Source organism: Notolabrus celidotus, chromosome 15, assembly GCF_009762535.1.
Source record: "Notolabrus celidotus isolate fNotCel1 chromosome 15, fNotCel1.pri, whole genome shotgun sequence".
NCBI classification, from domain to species: Eukaryota; Metazoa; Chordata; class Actinopteri; order Labriformes; family Labridae; genus Notolabrus; species Notolabrus celidotus.
In genome coordinates this window covers 15,481,705-15,501,288 of record NC_048286.1, presented here as the reverse complement: position 1 = coordinate 15,501,288, position 19,584 = coordinate 15,481,705, and the positions used below count along the sequence as shown (strand labels likewise).

Below are 19,584 nucleotides of genomic sequence, written 5' to 3'. Positions count from 1 at the left end.
AAATAGTCAAGGCCTTTTGCAGATTCCTTATTAAAAAATATTGTGGTTACAGCTTTTCTACCTGGAGCTAAAACTATTTGTAATGAATCTGTCTTGCTTTGCTCAGCCAAGTTGGCTCATTTCCAATTTAGGCATATAATTCTGAAGTTAACATCACATCACATCTGCCCAAAAAGAAGACACATAAAGGCTTTCTTAAAAATATTTGAAAATGAATCATACATTTTATCACATAGTCGCTTAGTCTCCAACACTTTCACCATATTTCTATGATGTTTTTAATTTGTTTTATTGATATTTTTTCCTTTTTTTTTTTTTATTCAGGGCATGTTAAGTTGGGTGGCAAGGGGCTTTTACTTGAAGTCTTATTTGACACCCCAGGTGCCACCATAGACTGTAAAAAATATGGACGTAGTATCCGTGACGTCACCCATCTGTTTCTGAAGAGCTGTTTTAAGACCAATCGGCAGCGGCAGCCATATTGCTTCTGTCGAGCCAGTGTGACGTAAAGAGGCGGGCTTTGAGCCTCCTAGCCAACAGCTGCAGTGTTCCCACAGGCAGCTGTGCCTCTCATTGGAAGACTGGTAATCTCAATATCTTCGAAATTGCCGAATTAGAAAAAAATTCACCCCCCTCACAGTGAGAGGACATCGAGAAATTAGCTATTCAGACTACACTCATCTTTTGTACCAGGCTGTAAACATGTTTATTAATGCTGCAAAGATCGTCTTTTCCCCATTCATGTGTATGTGACTTCCGGTACTTCCGGAGCCAGCCTCAAGCGGATCCTCGATGAACTGCAGCTTTTAACACTTCCGCATTGACTCATATTTTTAGACCGGAGGTTGCCGCTTGGATGCCACCCCAAAATCCAGAACTCTGATTGGTTACTTGCCTTGTCAGAGGTTTTTTTTTAATGTCAAAATGTAACTATTTTGGATGTGTAAACAAAGGCTGTATGGAGCTTTCTTTACATTTTAATATAAAATATTTATTTTTCTTGGTAATCTAAGTTTTGAATTTGGAGGAAAATATTTTTTGTGCCTCAAAGGGTTAAGCTTAGAAGATTCAAATGTTGTCAAACTATTGTGTTATTTTTTGAAGTAAAAAAAATATACGTGTATATTTATATATATACGTAAGTAGTTAGGTAGATATAATAAGCAGAGATAGATAGGGTCAATACATGCTTTCATTCATATATGTGCACCTATACAGTCAATGGTGTGCATACAGTTAGTGCCAGAGCTAGGCCACCCCACTGGAGAACGTGTGGACACGCCCCTGTTTCTAATAAATGGGTTTTCTGAGTTTTTATAATCCTCATGGCACGACCGTACTCTGACAGACAACGTTGATTTTCATTTTATTCCTCTGAAAATTAGAAAAATGTTGATTACTTACTTTTTTTGGTAGCTATTTCCTATTTCTGGTAGCCTACTGCTTATAGCATGCTGTCTGCTGCAGCTGTTTTTAAAACAGAGAGGGTTACTCATAGAATGTAACCAGCTTAAAATAAGAGTTATTGGAATCCTATTATCAGACGAGCAACTTTTCCCCCGTCCATGCACACTGGCCTATTAGAGGAGCGCACCGAGCAGCCAATCACAGGCGCTCTCTGCTCAGCTCCACTAATCGTGGATTAGCTACAACCGACTGCAGTCCACAGCACAGGGAGGGAGAGGTACTCACTGCCATTCACTACTCACTCTCTGTTTTATTATTAGCTCACTTGGATCTGGCAGCAGCAGGGACTCTTACATTGCGCACATACTGGGATCTCAGGTAAAGGTGTGGGGGCTACAGCAGGTTTTGGGCTCGATGGAAGCTGCTGTTTTTGGTCAGGTAGGACTTAATTGATGGCCCTTTAATTTTAAAAACCCACACCGTCGTAACGCCGCGCGCTGAAAGCACTTGCTCCATTTTTTTCGCGCACCGATGTTCAAGACGGCCAATTACCCGACCGTGGATCCCGCGCCCACCATCATGCACGGCACCTGGTTTTCCACGGGCTGTCGAGAACACACGGTCGTGGCGGTGGAGAAACCCAAGAAAAAGGCGTTCAGCCTGGTTAAAATCATGTCTCTGAGCAACAAGAAAGGGCACGGCCAGCATCCGCACCACAACAACAACATACCCTTTACGATCCACTGTCACATCGGGAAAGAGATAAAGCACATTTGCAGCAATTGCAGCCGCGGGAACGAGACACAGGATGGTGAGTATACAGGCTCGAGATCTGCGTGGTTTCGCCCATAGTATCCCTGCGGTAGATATATATTCAGCATCCACTCCTGTTTGTCTATGAGATCTCCATGCGCCTTGGCTCTTATTACACCAGGCGCTCATGGGGCATATTCAACCTGCTGTGTGTGTCCTTCTTGTGTGTTGATATTCTGTAGCTGCAGTAAACAGGTCAGCTTTTTTTTTTCTTCTCTCCTTTAAACACCAGTGATTCATTGTTGCTGTTGTGGAATCTGCCTCTGACTGGATCAGAACTTCTTCAGGGTTGAGCTCAGACTTGTATCGCTACTTGTTGGTTTTTGTCAGATATATTCATCTTATGGAGATAGAGGCCTAAGAATTTATGTAATTTTGAATATCGAGCCTTTTCAGTCAATAAAACTGCCGAAAACTGCAAACATTTCACACAAAGCCCTTCCAATTCAATGTCATTACATCATCACTCAGCCATCTTGGTATGCAAACAAGTGTTTTTAATTAAAACCAGCAGCAACATCAGTGTGTTTTGTGTTACAGAGTGGATAAAGTAGGTTAGGGCCATGCAACATAACACATGCGGAATAGAAATGTTTGTGTGTGCCTGACTCACCTGCCTTGAAAACACCAGCACATTTTAATCACTCTGTTTGGATACTTGGAAACGGATTTCTCCTTATTTTTCTGCTTTGGCTGCAGAATGTGAGTTTTTTCTCTGCTAGGATTTTGCCAAGATTTTAATTAATTGTATTGTTGTGCTCTTAAACCATATAAATTCGGGGTCTGTGTGTCTGTCTTGGAATGGTTTAGTCAAAATGACTGGGTGGTGTTCAACATTGGGATATTCAGTGTATTGCACCAATAAAAACAAAGATGCACAAACTGCATATATCTCAGGGAATTAGTGTGCTATTTCTGTTTCTGTGTTCTTTCTTAGCATCATTATTTCCCACATTTTATTGCTGGATGTTACTTGCCTCTTGAATGTTGCTCACTTCCTGTCTTTATCCAGCTTTTGTACATCAAATAAATTCATTCGAATCTCTACCGGATTCGATTAGCATTGACTGTGGAGCTATTTATAGAGCCCTGTGGTGTCAGGATTGCTAAGATGGTTGGCTCTGAGGCGACAGAGCACTGAAGTGATGGTCCATGTGGGACTGATTTCCACTGCATTACTGTCACATTATTTATCATTGTCGGCCCTGGGGAGGGGACTGGCCTGCACACTGATATGTCAGTGTTGGCAAACATCATGAATGTGATGTAATTATCTACAGACAAACTACCAGAACATTCCCTGACAGCATATCACAGCTGATGGTGATGATGATGTGATGCAATGTGGTGACACTGACAACTGACGGTGACTAGAGGTCACCTCGCATATTCAGTCTGGCCTGCTTAACACAATTAGGAGAACATGGGCTTTTGTTTTAGATTTTTTCATTTAGTTTTATTTATTAACTTAACCATGGATATGTTTTTTTACACTGTTGCTTTCTTTTCAAATACCCTTTAATATTTAGATTTATTTTACCCCATATAGGCAGCAGTTAGTCTGAAAAAGGGGGCTAAACTTTTGTTGTTACTGCTCCAACAAAAAAGAAATCCAAACACTGCCAATGCAAGAATTGTATTCTTGCATGTGCAAATGATTATGTGAATGTGTGACAAAAATTGGCAATCAAGTAAGTCTAAGATCTCTGTAAGTCTATTGATAAAAGAAGTGACTACAAACTGCAAAATTTTGATCAGTACAAGTCAAGCAATGCAAGACTGTGCTGTTTTTCATATAAATTATTAGATAAATGGGTTAAAAAAAAATCAGAAATCAAGTTTAAGGCTTCTGCTAGATGATCATTAAATATGTATTAATGAAGGGAAGTCAATGGATGCCCAGAAGGCAACAGATTTCAGTCTAATGCAAGGCAATGGGATTACTGCATGTGCAAAAAATCATAGTTTCAAGTATTGCAAAAAAATGCAAGCTCTGCTTTATTATTTAAAAATACAGATATGAAGGAAAATGAATGGCCACATAGAAATTAAAGATGTTAAATCATATTTAGAATTCTGAAACAAATGTACCCGCCAACCAGTGCTGTTAAAAGAAATACGTTTTGACAGTTTGATCTATGGGACTAAAGAGATGGGACTTATAGTCTAGTTTCACATCAGTTTTAGTCATGCATAGGAAGGCAATCATCACATGTCCAATTAAAATTAATGAAATTAATGTGACAAAAATAAGCAAGGTTGTAAAGGTGTCTGCAAGTCAGTATTGTATGGAAGTAAGGGGAAGTCAGTGGTGAAGTACAGACTCCAAATTGAATTCACAAGTCTGAAACATTTGTATGATCCTGTTAGAGCTAATTATCAGGCTTACAAGAACGAATTGCTGTGTAAGTAAAGGAAAATAACTTTAAAAATTGCTTTAAAAAGATGAATGTCTTATATTCCTGTGTTCAATCCTTTAAATAAAACAAAAGTTGGCATCAAGATAAGTTTGATTCTGGCATTGCAAGATTATGCTTTCATTGCATGTGCAAATGTTTTAGTTGCAAAAATTAGCAAGCAAGCTAGTGTCAGATCCTGCATTATTTCAAATGTATGGAAATGAGGAGAAGTCAATGGCTGCCCAGAGGTCTGGACTCTAATTCAGATCTCTGAAATATTTGTGTGATCCCCTTCAGTGCTTTGTAACAGAGTCAGAAAGATGAGCTGTTTGACATCAGATAGTTTACTCTAGTGTCCCTTGAATGTATTCACTTAGATTTGTTTTTTAACTGAAGTTTGGTTCAAAATCAGGTTATTCTGTTTAAATAAGAGATTTCGGTGCAGAGCTGGAGGATGTTGTTTCCTAATCCCAGCTTGTGTTCACCCTTGTGTCTTGTTTTTTGTAATGCGAGCTGTTTGTAGCCCTTGATTGCAGCATCTTTCAAACATAACATGCGCTCGGTGTTACATATTTGTTTGTGTTGGAATAAATTGCCTAACATCGGCTTCTTTTGATGTCCAACAGTACGTAACAGTCTAAAGGGCCGGGCCTTGTGAATATTTGATGAGGAGTAGAAAGATTTCCTCTTAATGAGGTGCTTATTATCAGTCTGTTTGGTTGTGTTTTGGCAAGCTAATGCCAGCCGCTGAGTGTGATGCAGCCTCAAACTGCTCAAACTCCTGTGTAATGCTATCTTGATATGCAGGTTTGTTTATCCTCTCGAAACCTCATCCAGTTACGAGGAGATTCAGGAGGCCACTTGGCACAGATTCCTGCTGCTTGGATCTTTGTAAGCAGAAGTGTCTGCTGCACTCACTGCTTAAGCTGTCCTGCATGATTACCAGAATATCACCTCCTCTGCATCCTCACCTTAAACTACACCCTGTTTTTTTTTCTCTTTCTCCTGACAGCTGAGGAAGTAGAAAGGCTGGCCGCCATGCGTTCTGAGTCTTTGGTCTCTGGCACCCACACTCCACCCATCCGTCGTCGGAGCAAGTTTGCCACTCTGGGACGCCTCCTCAAACCCTGGAAATGGAGGAAGAAGAAGAGTGAGAAGTTCAAGCAGACCTCTGCTGGTACGTGAAATGTTTTGGCAATTCTCCAGTATGTTAATATAAGCACTAAAAACATCCGTAGGTACCCAATGTGTTATAAACAAACATGGTTCCTGTTATTGTACACCCTGTCTGGTTGTGGAGAAAAATTCAACATGCATCCTTTTGGCCACAACCCTGTCTGGTTGTGGAGAAAAATTCAACATGCATCCTTTTGGCCGGAAGAAAAGAGAGAAATATTAAGCTTCAGTCTCCAGGGTGATTGTAAATGCAGCAAATTGATTCAGCAAAAGTGCAGCCTTGGAGTTTCATATTTTGAGGTCTCTTCAGAGTTCCTTTGATCTCGCAGCACAGCGTTGTCAGGGGCGAGTGAAGGACACGCTCTCTTCAGATGCGCCTGTATTTATTTTGCTTGGCTGACACATCCTGAATTGTACTGTCAGCCTGTTGGACAGGAGGAGACACTTTGTCAGGCCGCGTCTTGTGGGCTGGAGGAGAAGAATTCTTACTTTAAGAGAAGATGAGCAATCGCACAGGGACCTGAATCCGGTCTTAGCAGGACAGGATGTTAATAAATTAGCATTTTCCAGGTGTGAATTTGATGAATGAATCAGTCTCTTCCTGCTTTGATCATGTTTCCTGTGTCTGCCTCACTGCTCTTTTAAGTGTCGATCTTGCTTTAGAGATATGTCTTCTTATTTCTTTCACTTTCACAAGCATAAAACATGTATTTGACTTTTTGGTTTATATAAGCCTTTAGCTAGGCTTTGACTTTTATTGTTCCAGGAGTGCTGTTCTGCTATAGTTTGTTTTTCAACTTTTCTTTTCCTTTCTAGAAGGACTCGGTGGACTTCTTAGAAAAACGCAAGTCCCGAGGACATACATTTTTCAGCTTTAGATGCTTGATTTTTAAAATGTTTTACTGTATTTAGATAATAAGTGCGAACTTGATGAAGCAATCATGGAGATGTTTTTTGTCTGTTGGTACATTCTATGATAACAGAGCCTCCCTAGCTGTAGTGGAGGACAATAATAAAAAGCCGAACAACAAAAAGCCTTTTTTCATGCTACAATGGTGTTAATGCACAGTGGAGTTGAGTGAAAAAGCCCTCTCCATCGCTTTTGTTATCCACTTGTTTTGTATGCATAACGCTTCTGTCTCTAAAAATTTTTTTTTGCCACTATTGTTCTATTCAATCCTCTCTGATGATGGATTATGACCTACCAGCGAATCTCGCTTTTGAGGCCTCTGAGTGGAATTTCTGCGTTGTTTTCAAGCTGTAGGCGGTGTGCAATCTTACAAGTAGCTCCTATACTCAGGCTGGTTCTCTAGCTGCAGTGATGCTAATGCAGCTCCACACCAACTGTCATTTTCAATTTAAGGGAGAAGCGTGAACCCAACTTTTAAAGCCCCAAAACAAGAGGAGTGTGGGTTGCAGTTTTGCAGGAATAGGTGGAACACAAGCAGTCACAGGAAGGAACCAGTGTAGTAATTTAAAATGTGGCTCAGGGATTTAAAACTGTAGAAGTTTACTCATGCACCATTGCACCTGAATGGCAATGTAAACATTGGCTGCAATGTTAAAAGAAGTCAACATAAAATGTCCCGGGTAGAGCCAAAAACCAAAACAGAGCAAGAACACAACAGTGTTACATTTATTGTCTCCTCAGATGTGAGATTCTGAATGACAGCTAACATGTAAGAAATAATGCATAGTGACTGATTCTTATAAAGTATTTCTGACTCTGATTTCCCATAACCACCCACTCACTGTACATTATCCTGATTATTACCTGACTACCAATTAACAATGCAAACAAGATGACTGGTTGACTACTGTTTTAGAAAGTATTTGATTGATTGAAAAAGGATTGTTTCCACTATATCATCGTTTTTGCAGCGTCTATTTTCTCTTCAAACCAAATGCAGTTCAGCGTTTTCATGATCTATGTCCTCGCAAACATGCCCTCAGAAGAAGCTGGATGTAGTCGCTGAAATTGAGGTTGTGGGCACTGCAGGGAAAAATAACAGTTTTAGTGGACACAGCTCCTTATACACCAAAAAAAAGGTCCCTCAAATTCCATGAGTGGTGCTTCTATGACAGAGATATTCTTAGCAGTCTACTTGCTGGTTGACTTAAAGTTAAACTACACATTTTCATTCATCTTAAGTGAAAACAAAGCGTTTTTCCATTAGCAGTTTTGACAGATGCAGAGAATAATGACAACACCTGAATAAGATCTTCTCTCCTGTTCCCCTCTCCTTCTTTCAGCCTTTAACCACGAATCAAAAGTTCAGTGTATCTCAAATAAATTTAAGGATATATTTTATTAAAGGTTTATTATTATTAAAAAATTTTAAAAATTCTGTCAAACTACATTTCTAGGCAGTTTGCCTTGCCAGAGAGTTAATTGAGACCTTTGGTGTATCTGTAACTAGACTTGCACTTGATGAAAACTGTTTCCTGGAACAGTATTCGGCTTACCTGATCCAGAACACATTATCTGCTTTGATTGACCCGAAGCCTTACTATTGATTTGTGCTTTTAAAATAGAACATTGGTCATACTGCCACCAATTTGCACTCATACTATTTGTCAACACCAAGATATCATTCTATTTATTAGTATCGTTAATGCCTGGTGTGACCTAAGTGTTTTTTTAAGATATTAAAATCTGTTGCCACATAATTATAACAAATGCTCCATTTATTCAGAGGGCACTGCTGGTCATTTCTAACCTGTTGCTTTATCATACAGGGAAACATGCAACATATTATCACTTGACATTAATCTCATTAAGACCCAAAGTTTGTTCTTAATGTTTAGTCATCATTTCTGCTGCTCTGATCTTGGCCTCTCCTGCCCTTGCGTCCTCCCTTCTTGTCTCTGCAGTTGCCTGCAATGTCTTACTGTGGATCATACTTCTCCTGTCAGTAGGAAGCCGAGCAGCCACTGGGCATGCAGATGTTGTCATAGATAATTGGACAGTGAGCACAGCAGAGGATTTTAAATGTGTTGTGATATGAAGCAGATGAAGGCCAACTCTGGAGGTCTTTATTCTTCACCTCAGTAAGGAAGAAAAAAAGGGAGGGAGGCTGTGACGGTTAGATGTTTTATCACGCTGTGTTATCATGCCCAGCGTGCTTGTATCACAGAGAGATCGCACAAGGCAGATTCATCAAAAGAAAACACATGTGGCAGTCTGATCCTATCTTCATTTTTGTATCTGATCCAGTTGATTGGGTTTCCATAAGAACAGCAGTGAGATGACACACTATTTTTGGTATTTAAAAAAAAAGGATTTATCATTCTAAACCTGCTGTTTATATGTGTCAAGGTCTCGTTTGGCCATATCCAAGCTTCTGACGTTTTAGCCTTTCATTGATAAAAGACTCCATGAAAGTTTTAATACAGTTTTTGTGCGGCTCAGGCAGAGAGAATCGCCTCGATAAAAGCCTCCACTTTGAGCTACTGAGCCTCAGGGCTGGTAGGATGTGTTCTGACTATCTGGGTCACTGCGCAGTGGAATATATTTTCTCTAAAAAAAAGTAAGAGTAGCGTTCTCATATCAATACAGGCTGCACTCAGATATGCCAGTTTCATTTAATATGCTCTCAGCTGAGTCTCCCTGATGAGTGTATAATCTTCTCATCCTGCTTCACATTGAGTGGTGGGAGTGTTGGACACCACTTGGGCAATGACGGATTGGCCAGAATAGAATATGATTGATGTGCAAGGTCATTTTGAGGACAGCTTCTGCTTTTCATGTATGAAGGATTGGGTTCTTTTGTATCGATTATGTATAGACCTATAGTTTGTTTATTGTTAAAATTGGTGTAACTAAACACTATATACACACGTGACACAAGGGATATGCGCATTTTTCATACTGACAGCTGATTCTTTTGCGATTCCAGTGGCAGCCCGGTTAGTCCTAGTCAGGATCAAAGTTAGTTTTGTGGTGTGAGTGGCAGTTTTTGATCCACACTCAATGTGTTCTTTTGTATTTCTCTCTGAGGCCCCCCTGATGAAATGAGCATGAAATTCCCCTTCTTGTACACTTTTAATATATTCATGAAATATTTAACAAAATGCTGCTTTTTGTTAGAACAGCCAGTGTTTTAACTCCCGACTCAGTGCTCTGCTATAGGGCGCCAGGAGCTGTGTTCAAATCAATTCTCTCAGTGTCTTCTTTATAGGCAAACAATATCTTTGAATTCTGAAGACGTATCCTTGTAAAGGCTTTGAGTTAATGTATTGCATAACTGTGCACATTGCTTGGCATAGCAGTTATGTCATAAAGCTTGGAGTAATTACTTTTCATTTCGGATGAAACAGCAGCATAATCCCAGAGCATAGCCTATTACAACACTGCCGGCATAGCGTCGCTCCTTAGCTTAGGGGGGTTTCCCACTCAGTTGATGATGTTTTATATAGATTTGTGATGTTGGTGAACATTGTGACTGTCAAAAGAATTATCAATTTATATTTCAATATCACCTATCAGAGATGTTGAGACTAACTGTCGTGGATTTTATGCTAGTTTTAGATGTCAGAAACAAGTAAAGCAGAATCATTTATATTCACTGAAGATTTTAACCTCATTCTAACATTTGTACTGATTGATATCTATACAAGTAAACAGAAAGATGAATGCAAACGAGTCAGCTGTGAAGTTACCTCACAGACTAGAACATCCTAGAGCAGGTCTTGCTAGCATAGCCTAGCTTGCTAACAGTAACATGTAGGCAGATTTAGAGAGAAAAACAAATCAGATTCCTGTCTTTTTTGGTATGTTTTGAAGTTGTACATCGTTTACTTTTTCCACTGCTCATACATTAATAGAACCCTTTTAGCTCCTGACCTGTTTTAAAATACTTAAAAGGTTGAGAATGCACAGGTGCAGTGAAGTCAAATATCTGATGCCTCATTGCCTCTCGATGCCTGTGGTGCTTTGGTGAAACAGTCTGGTGAACTGTGAACACATTTAGTCTGTCAGATCCTCTCTGCTGACTGTCATTTCTTTGATGAGTGTATTTACTCTCCTCTCAATATTCTTGACCCAAGGATAAATCTGCTTCCTCTGGGGAAGAGGGAGAAAAAAGATTTATTTGATAGAGCTGCCAGCCTTCGCATCACAAGTAGCATCACATGGTGAACACATTGGTGATATTTTGGACACATATTTACCCCCCAAAATGTTTTAGTGCTGAACTAATTCCTGGCTTGGAGCCGTTCTTAAACACGCTTCTCCTCTAACGCGTCTTAAGTATAGTGATATTGAACATCTGGTACCCTTGAGGAAGTCATAATGGAGCATACTGTTTGATGATGGCTTTCTCTGCTGTATTTTCAAACACTGAAGTACTAAGTATCCAAATTTCTGCCCCCTAGGCCTCCCCGTTTGACATTTGTTCGACTGTCATTTGTGTTTTTAATTTTGGACTCTCAGCAGTTGGTTTTAAATCCACTGTGTTCTGACCAAAGGCAAGGAAAAGAGAGGTCAAGCTGTCTGTATTTAAATGAATCCACACTGAGGGGTGGTATTAGCATTGAACACAACGCCCTCTGATAGAGCTGGGACAGGACTCCTGGGTCATATGTAAAGCACGCTTGGCACAATCTGTGATCTCCCCTCTTAAGAAAGAGCTACAGAAGCCTGCAGGGATATTTCTGCTCAGTGTGCTCAAGTGTTATTGCTAATATTCATTTCACATTCCTAACTGGTTCCTATGCAGGGGTTGATTTTGAAATTACTCAGATGATTTTTTCATTCAGCCAGCCTGCTGATGGAAGATGTTAAGAGCCTCGACTTCTGATACTATAAATAGAATCAAGCATTAGCTATGGGACATGCTTCCCTGTGCATAATGCATTACTATGAGACGTGTTGTTGAAATATCTGCTCCATCTTTTATCGTCTTAATCGAGATCCAGTTTTTAGCTTGAGGTGTTCAGGGGAGTGTTCACAGTTTTGCAGATTATGTCAACAAAAACCAGACTTTTAATCTTTCTGTTTTCACTCCTGAAGGAGACCCGGTTTTATTTTAATCTGATAGGGATCATAAGATGTACAATGACAAGTACATACATGGATAAATCAGAAACTTTACATGTACTGTTGTGTAAATAAGTAAAACCTAAACATGAATTGGTTATAATTTGGTATTTTTATTGTTGAATCACATAAAAAGACAAAAGCAACCTATCAATTGATCCAACTAACAGATTTACCTGCCTAGCTAAGGCCTTATTCATTTATTTATTTATTTATTTATCTATCTATTGCTGTGTATTTCTTGCTATATGCATCTATTGTTATAAATAAACAAAAGAAAAGAAACATAATTTTTTCATGTTGTTGCACTTAGTGAAATGTCATCTTATTAATGATGAACAGAGGCACTGGTGGTTTCTTAAGAGTTAATCCCCCACATATCCTGCTGTCATAAATACTCTGTGGCCCACCAATGGTGTATTAATCCGAAACCAAAAACAGTCCCAAACAAATGCACTGCTAACTCCTGCTTGAATAACTTTCTTAAAATACAGTTCCCGGTTGTTTTACAAAGAGGATTGAGCTGTTTGACAAAAGAACAGCTATTTTAAAGGATAATATCCTCTGTTGTAATATCTGGGCTTAGGGGCGATTGCCACACACAAGAGGAAAGACAAGCAAACAGTTAGTTGTGGCCTTATCCTTTTAGTTTCAGCAGTCAGATGCTATCTTTTGCCAAAATGACTGATGGAAATCTACAAAAACATGTTTTTGGAAATGTTGTTGTCTTTGTTTAATTGCAGGGTTAATATGATTAATGTGAAAATGACTTAAATATTATTCTCCTCTATCCCCCTCAGCTTTGGAGAGGAAGATGTCTATGCGGCAGAGCAGAGATGAGCTGATCAAGAGAGGAGTGCTGAAAGAGATCTTTGAAAAAGGTGAGCCACTGTTCTTCGCTTTCAGTCTGATTCAACTGAGCTGAAAACGGTTTCATTTTAAGTAGAATCTGCATAAAGGGTAGACATGGTGCTCTAAATTGGAAGGTCTTTAGTTATTCATCTCCTCCTTAATCAGCAGCCTCTGAAGTGCACCCTTCAAGATTTGGCATGGGGCATCTAGAGATATAATCTTTCATTATAGAAATTTTGTAGGGTTTAATAAACTCTTTGATCTTGATTTGATGTGCTTCAGACACAGAGATTCAAAGCTGGAGAGTATATTTCAGTCTGGCAGCAGGGTGCTCCATGCCTCAGGACATCAAAAACAAAGTTGGTGAAACTGAGAAAGTCCATTGACTCTTGCCAAGATGTGAACAGGGCAAATGAGGATTTTATTGTTGAGCACAAACTGAGCATCATGAACAGTGTTTAAAAATAAAACCACTCTTTAAGTGATGTCGGAGCCAACACAAATGTCTTACAAACTAAATCAAGTACGCATATAAATAGGGCATTGTAATAATAGCATGCAAGCCACTTCTTCTTGGCTTGGCTCAGTAAAATGGTCAAAACTGATTAATTGAATAGCTATTTTTTCTCCTTTGCACAAGTAAGTATGCCACTCTTAAGAGTGCATATTAATAAGGTCTGGTGTTCTCAGTTTTCCTGCCCAGTGACAACCTAGTTTCTGTAATCAAAAAAGCTTGTGTGCATGTCTCAGTAAATCAGCAGTGCTTATTTTTATATTTACTCTAACCATGGAGGCTGTTTAACCAGCACTGGCATCTCATTGATATAAAGATTTTCAACAAATTCATTCTGCTCTCATCCTGAAATGGAGAGTGACGTGTATGGACAAAACAATACAAATATACCTTAACGAAATGAAAAAAATATCCCAGGTTGGTAAAAATGGATTAACCTTTCACCTAGTGTTGGCTGGATTTTAATCAGCTTTAGCTGTTCTTCATCTTTGCCTGGCACCCTGTGTACCTGGATTTAATGTGCTGCGCACCAGCCAAACCAATCATTTGATAATCTAGAATGTAATTATGCAATTTGAAAATACGATCAGATGTTGACTCATTGAAATCCTTTAAAAAGGTTTCACCTGTACATCAGCTGTTTAGAATAAGGATGTATGATTAGAATTTTCTGGGCACCTTAAAGACTTTCTTAAAGTTAAAAAGACTTGAGATAAACCTAACCTCTCCAAATCACACAGACGTAAGCATTCGTTTGGTTTTCTGTTCTAAAACAGTTCAATCAAAATGACATTTGGGAAACAAACTCCCCATATTAAAAGCATTGTTTTTCAGAATATGTAAGCAGCGTTGTGAATTGCACTGTCAGCCCTAAAATGTGATCATGCAAAAACCATCCAAAGGCTTGGCGCTGTCAAAGAATTAAAAAGCAAAGTTCTGTCAAACTGCTTGGCTGACACTGTTTCCGGGTCTGGTTTCTGCTGATAAAAGGCTCCTGGGTCGTTTTCCAGTCTCAGCTCCTGAATCCCCTCCCTCCAATTGTCTCCAAACTTTGCCATCCAGAGTTCATTTTCAACTTTGTTTCTACAGTCATCTTTGGCAATGTCTCTCTTGTGCAGTTCAACACATTTTCGACTCCTGTCAGAGTGTCTCTTTTCTTGTGTTTAGCAACCGTTGAGTTCCGATCCTCGATGGATGGCGGGGTCTGCACTCAGGAGCCCCCTCTTAAATCGTCTATGGTCCTACCCTCCAAGAAAACTGTCACCTACTCGAGTGACCTTCAGGATAATCATACAAAGCCCCCGCTGTACCACAAACAGCCACCTGCACTCCCTCCAAAGCCTTTCTCCAGGATCCCAAACCATATCACAGGTCAGTGCTTTAACTTAATACTGTGATCAGATATATTTATTTTGATGATGATGATGATTAAAAAAAGTGAAATTCTCCCTCTTAGTATTTATCTTCTAAAAGGAGACTTGACTCTAAGCTGTACCTGAGTTGACACACATGTGCAAAGGATTATGTTAGTCTCATTAAATTCCCCTGCTCATAGGTCATCTGGGCCCTCTCTGTCATAGTCAATCTGTCAGTAGGAGGCAAGTAGCATTACCCTGGCCTAAATCCCACCACAGTGCGCTGTTGTCTGAGCCATGTCTGATCATCCATGAGCTCTGTTTATCTGTCTGCATCAGCAAAGTGTAGTGAATGTGATATAACTGTAGAGATGATCAGTGATCCTCTTTTTTTCTGCCTTGTTAAACTTGATTTTATTTCGGTTCTAGACTCGTGCCAGCCAATGAAGTTGCCCTGTATGCCCGGAGGGAAGCACTCTCCACCTCTACCCCCTAAGAAAGTGATGATTTGTGTGCCTCAAGGGGGGCTGGACTCTTCCTCGCCCTCACCATCCCCAAACCCTATGAGCGTTTTATCCCAAAAGTGCATCTCATCCCACCATCACGGCACCTTACTGCCCTCTCAGCTTGCTGGTCTTCACCAGAGCCACGGTCACCCCCTCCAGTTACAGTACGGTAGCCTGCACGCGCCCAGCCGTATCATCGAGGAGCTCAATAAAACCTTGGCGCTCTCCATGCAGAGGTTTGAAAGGTTAGTAGCCATCAGTGCTTAGGTCATCAAAGCTGATTGTCCTTCAGTTAAAGACAGAGAGGGATTACAGATCAGCCCTTCATTGTCTATCTGTCTGTACATCAGACAGAATATCCTGGTCTGACTTTGACACATCTGATTTGAATACTGTAAAATGTGTCAGTCTTTCATGCTGTCGTTCTTTTGTGGCCAAGGGAAACTATAGCTTAATCTGAATGCAACAGCATAGCCAATGACGACAAGTTTCTTACATGAACAATACACTTTAACCACCAATTACTAGATAATATTAGCATTAGCTGGTAAGTGCCCGCTACTGTTTCAGAGTGTTTCACATTAAAAAGTGGGAGAGGTGTAAACTGCAGCTAACATGATGGTTTCTAAAAATATAATGACAAGCTAACAGCGTGCTAGCTAGGAAGTAAATTCTTACTTGAAATGGACTTCCTTGCTAACATGTTATTAGCTTCCCAGTAAATTCTTAGCTAACATTATGCTAGCTGGCTACAGTTTACACCTTTCCCAGACCTTTATTGTGCAACACTATGAAACAGTAGCTGACACTTACTAGCTAAGTCTAATATTATCCAGTAATTAGTGGTTGAATGCTTAATTAAGTTGTTTTTTAGTTTTTGAAATATGGGCTATGACTCCTCCAGTTTTCACTTTTCATTGTTTTTCAGATTCTGTTAGTCATGATGCGGTAACAAGAGAATCTGTCAAATACCATTATTTTCATTTAACCATCTGAAATCTCAAATATCTTTTATTCCAGTGAGGTAGAGAGTATTAAGATTTATATGATTTATAATCTTGAACGCAGCACCTCAGCATTAAAAAAAGCATTTGAGCTTCCCACCCATAGATTGACATCAAGGAGCATTGTTTCTATGTGAATATGGTCTATTATATCCCCTCATTTGATAAGCTCAGCCTATTATCATCACATTTATCCACTGTGATAAAGAGCTGTGGCCAAAACAGCACTAATCAGTGTTATTAGAGTTTAGGGGGGGTATAATTAGTCTCAAGCATCCTGTTTATTAGATTTATTTTTCTGGAGACTTGTCCTCTATGCTCAAATCTCCCCTGTTGTTATTGAGGTTGCGTCCTGCTATGTAGCACCGGTGTGCAGGTCTAAATCAGCACACTGCCTCCCAGGGCAGCATGGCCTAATTTTGAAGTAAATGTGTGTATGTGTGGGCACAGGCTCATGGAGTAGGCGCCCCTCCAGCAGTTAGCTTGACATAACATGACCAGCTGCTCTTTACAAGAGCTGTGTTTCTTCATGTTTGTAGAAAGGGGACGGAATAGTGGATTGCGCATTATGTAACCTCTTGTATGCAGAGCTCTTTTTCACCAGAGCCATTTGGGCTGGGATAAGGAAATAATAGTCTTGACATTGCTCACAATTAGTCTGAAAGCTTGAAAATGGTTACGTAACGGTGGCTTATCATCATAAGGAGCTCAAGCTAGACTGTGATTCATCAATCAGTCAAATATTTCACTGGTGCATTTAAATGACAGCTCCTGAAAGTGAAGTTTATTTCTGTCACCTTGTTTTGAATTATGCAGGTTGTATAATCAGTTACTCTTTTCCTCTGTGTAGTTCACAGGGTTGCATTGCATTGCGTAGGACTGTATAAAATTGTATTTGCCATGTATGCAGGCTCTTTGTACTCCAGTTTCATTCAGATGGTGTTGTAGTTGGATTAAAATCCCACTAAGCCATCATTAGACTATATACCAGAAGCCCGTTTTATTGTTTTAAATCACTTCTTTTATATTCACTGAGAAGGTTTGTGAGGGTTGTCTTAATACTTCTTGTCATACACAATCTTTTCTGTCTGGAAGAAGATGATGTAAGGCTCAGCTTTAGATATGAGGTTTTAAAATGGATTTGTTTTCCTTCACTGTAACAGGAATGGGCTGGATCATCCTCTTTGTAAAGCTAAATGGTATGGCTATTAGTAAGAACTATTGCATTAACACATCTTTTTCCTTTCTCCAGCTCTGCATTACACGGGGTTGGTCAGTGTCTTCCACTGGACCGAAGAGAAGTGCCGTCTGTGATCATCGACTATGAGGACGACAAGGAGAACATGCCCGACGAGTCAGACTACGAAGATCTGCCAAGCATGTACAAGGACGAGGACGACGACGTGGATGACGACGAGGATGACGATGAAGATGATGACTCAATATTCACAAGTGAGGGGCAGGAGATGTGTTTGCACAAATTCATTTGGATACAGCTAATTCATTCCCACCAAAAAGTAAATCAAAAGTTATCATGAAAGACATGAAGAGGAAAAGTGGCACCTCAATGAACTACCTGAATCTTTAGAATAAGGGTGCAAACGCTGAGCTTAAAATATTAAATACATATTTTCAAGTGCATTGCTATAAGTGCAGAAACATTAATGATACAGGCATTGACATTTACTTCCCACAAAACTCCTAACTTTCTATTACTAGCCACAAATAATTGACTTGAAGTGAATATAGAAATATAAAGAGTTTGATGGCGAGATGTAGTTAAAACAAATTTCAGAGAGAAGATTCTACTTGATACTAGTAAGAAAATGTTCATTTTGGAGGCAAATTTGTTTCCATTTATCTCATATCAGGTTTTTTTTTTAAGACTTTTCTCCTCTATCTGTTGTCAAGGTAAAAGCAAAAACTAAAGACAAAAACATAGTGTGCTTGTGCAGGAGAGCTGTCTTTGTCTGTTTTTGAGTGTGGGTCATGTTTACAGAAATGATGACACATTTTTTGCTTGACTCATACTAATCGACAGACAAGCAGTACTTCCAGCTTCACCCGAAGGCTCCTGGAACTCGGATGCAGTTTGACCTTAAACATAGGGCCAAAATTGAGTTCACAGAAGTGTACCCAGAATCATGCCGTCATCCATGGAAACGCTCTGACTTGAAAAGTGTGAAAAGCTGGCTTGTTTTTGACACTGTGTCCTTTTTCCACATTGGCACATATTGGACTTTTTAAAGGTGATGATTGGTCGTGTGTGATGGAATTGTTCAGTGTGCCACGTCATGGTTTTAAGGGGCATCAGAAGTATGAGTCATACTTAAAGGAACAGGGATCTCGATTTAGACTTTTTTTGTCTTTAAATTTGTGTTTATAACATAGAAGTGTATTATACAAATAATCTGAAGTTACCAAGTAATAAATAACATTGAAATCCTCTTGGTTTACACTATAATAAAGGTATTTGAACCTTTTTCCAGCATTTTATAATTGAAAAAATGTACGTAAAATTATGATTTTGTCTATCTCTACCAACAAAAATAAACAAATGTGAAAAGTCAAAAATTATTGGCCTTAAGTGGTCCCAAGTCCATGCTTCATGCCTGTTTTTCTGTATCGCCTGATTGTGTTGTTTTTAGGTACCTTAGCTCAGAAGGTGCTGAGGAAAGACTCTTTGGCCATCAAGCTGAGTAACCGTCCATCCAAAAGAGAGCTGGAGGAGAAAAACATCCTGCCCATGCAGACCGATGAGGAGAGACTTGAGTCAAGGCAGCAGATAGGCACCAAACTCACAAGGTGAGACACGTTGCACACATACATTTTTAAACCTGAATATATTTACACATATGCACAATTTATGGGCCAGATATTTTCTGTAAATCTTGTTGATGTTGATGAAGCTGACTCAACAATAGCAGCCAATAATAGGCACTGACTCCTCTTAGCCAAGCTGAGCCTTTCGTACTTTGGGCTTTAGGTGGCTCATTATCCTGGCTGATACAACTGTGGCTCAGTCCAAAGCTGACGCAAATGTGAGCCTTCTTTTTCCTATCAAATCACTTTTATATCCTTTAATTTTTTCCTTCTCAACATCCGATAAAGAGAACCGCTTTATCTCGTTAGAATGAGTCGCTGAAAATGGAGCTGACCTAATTTCGGCAATGCATCACCCCCCTCCTGTCTCTTTTCTCTTGTCTTCTCTGTATCTCTCTCACTCTCTCTCACTCTTCTCTTTCTTCCTCCTGCCTGACTTCCTCCCTCGCTGACTGAATCACCACGGTGATGCATGTGCCAAACTATCTCCACCCGACTCCTCCACACAGCAGCACCACGCAATCCACTCTGTATCAGCAGATTACACACACAAACACTGTACGATGATGCAGTGCATCCAAATCCCTGTAATTTCTATACCTATGTTCATATCATGAATGTGAGTTTTTTTTAATTGAACAGATCAAACAACATAGTTTTTCCCCAACGGATCACATGCCTCATTTGATTTCACT

General features: G+C 39.7%; 1 protein-coding gene across 3 annotated transcripts in view; it reads left to right on the top strand.

Annotated features, from left to right (window-relative positions):
* The first annotated feature begins 1,591 nt into the window (after positions 1-1,591).
* Positions 1,592-19,584, top strand: part of LOC117826760 (phosphatase and actin regulator 1-like) — a 29,705-nt gene continuing 11,712 nt past the window's right edge. The window contains exons 1-7 of one of the 3 annotated variants that reach the window (XM_034703063.1): positions 1,592-1,684; positions 5,632-5,796; positions 12,636-12,716; positions 14,369-14,572; positions 14,986-15,307; positions 17,319-17,518; positions 18,715-18,871. In XM_034703063.1, coding sequence (XP_034558954.1) covers positions 5,658-5,796; positions 12,636-12,716; positions 14,369-14,572; positions 14,986-15,307; positions 17,319-17,518; positions 18,715-18,871 — 1,103 coding nt within the window. In that variant the 5' untranslated portion in view covers positions 1,592-1,684; positions 5,632-5,657. Of the gene's footprint in view, positions 2,219-5,631; positions 5,797-12,635; positions 12,717-14,368; positions 14,573-14,985; positions 15,308-17,318; positions 17,519-18,714; positions 18,872-19,584 lie in introns of all 3 variants that reach the window. The other 2 variants (XM_034703061.1, XM_034703062.1) reach the window with 2 other exon arrangements.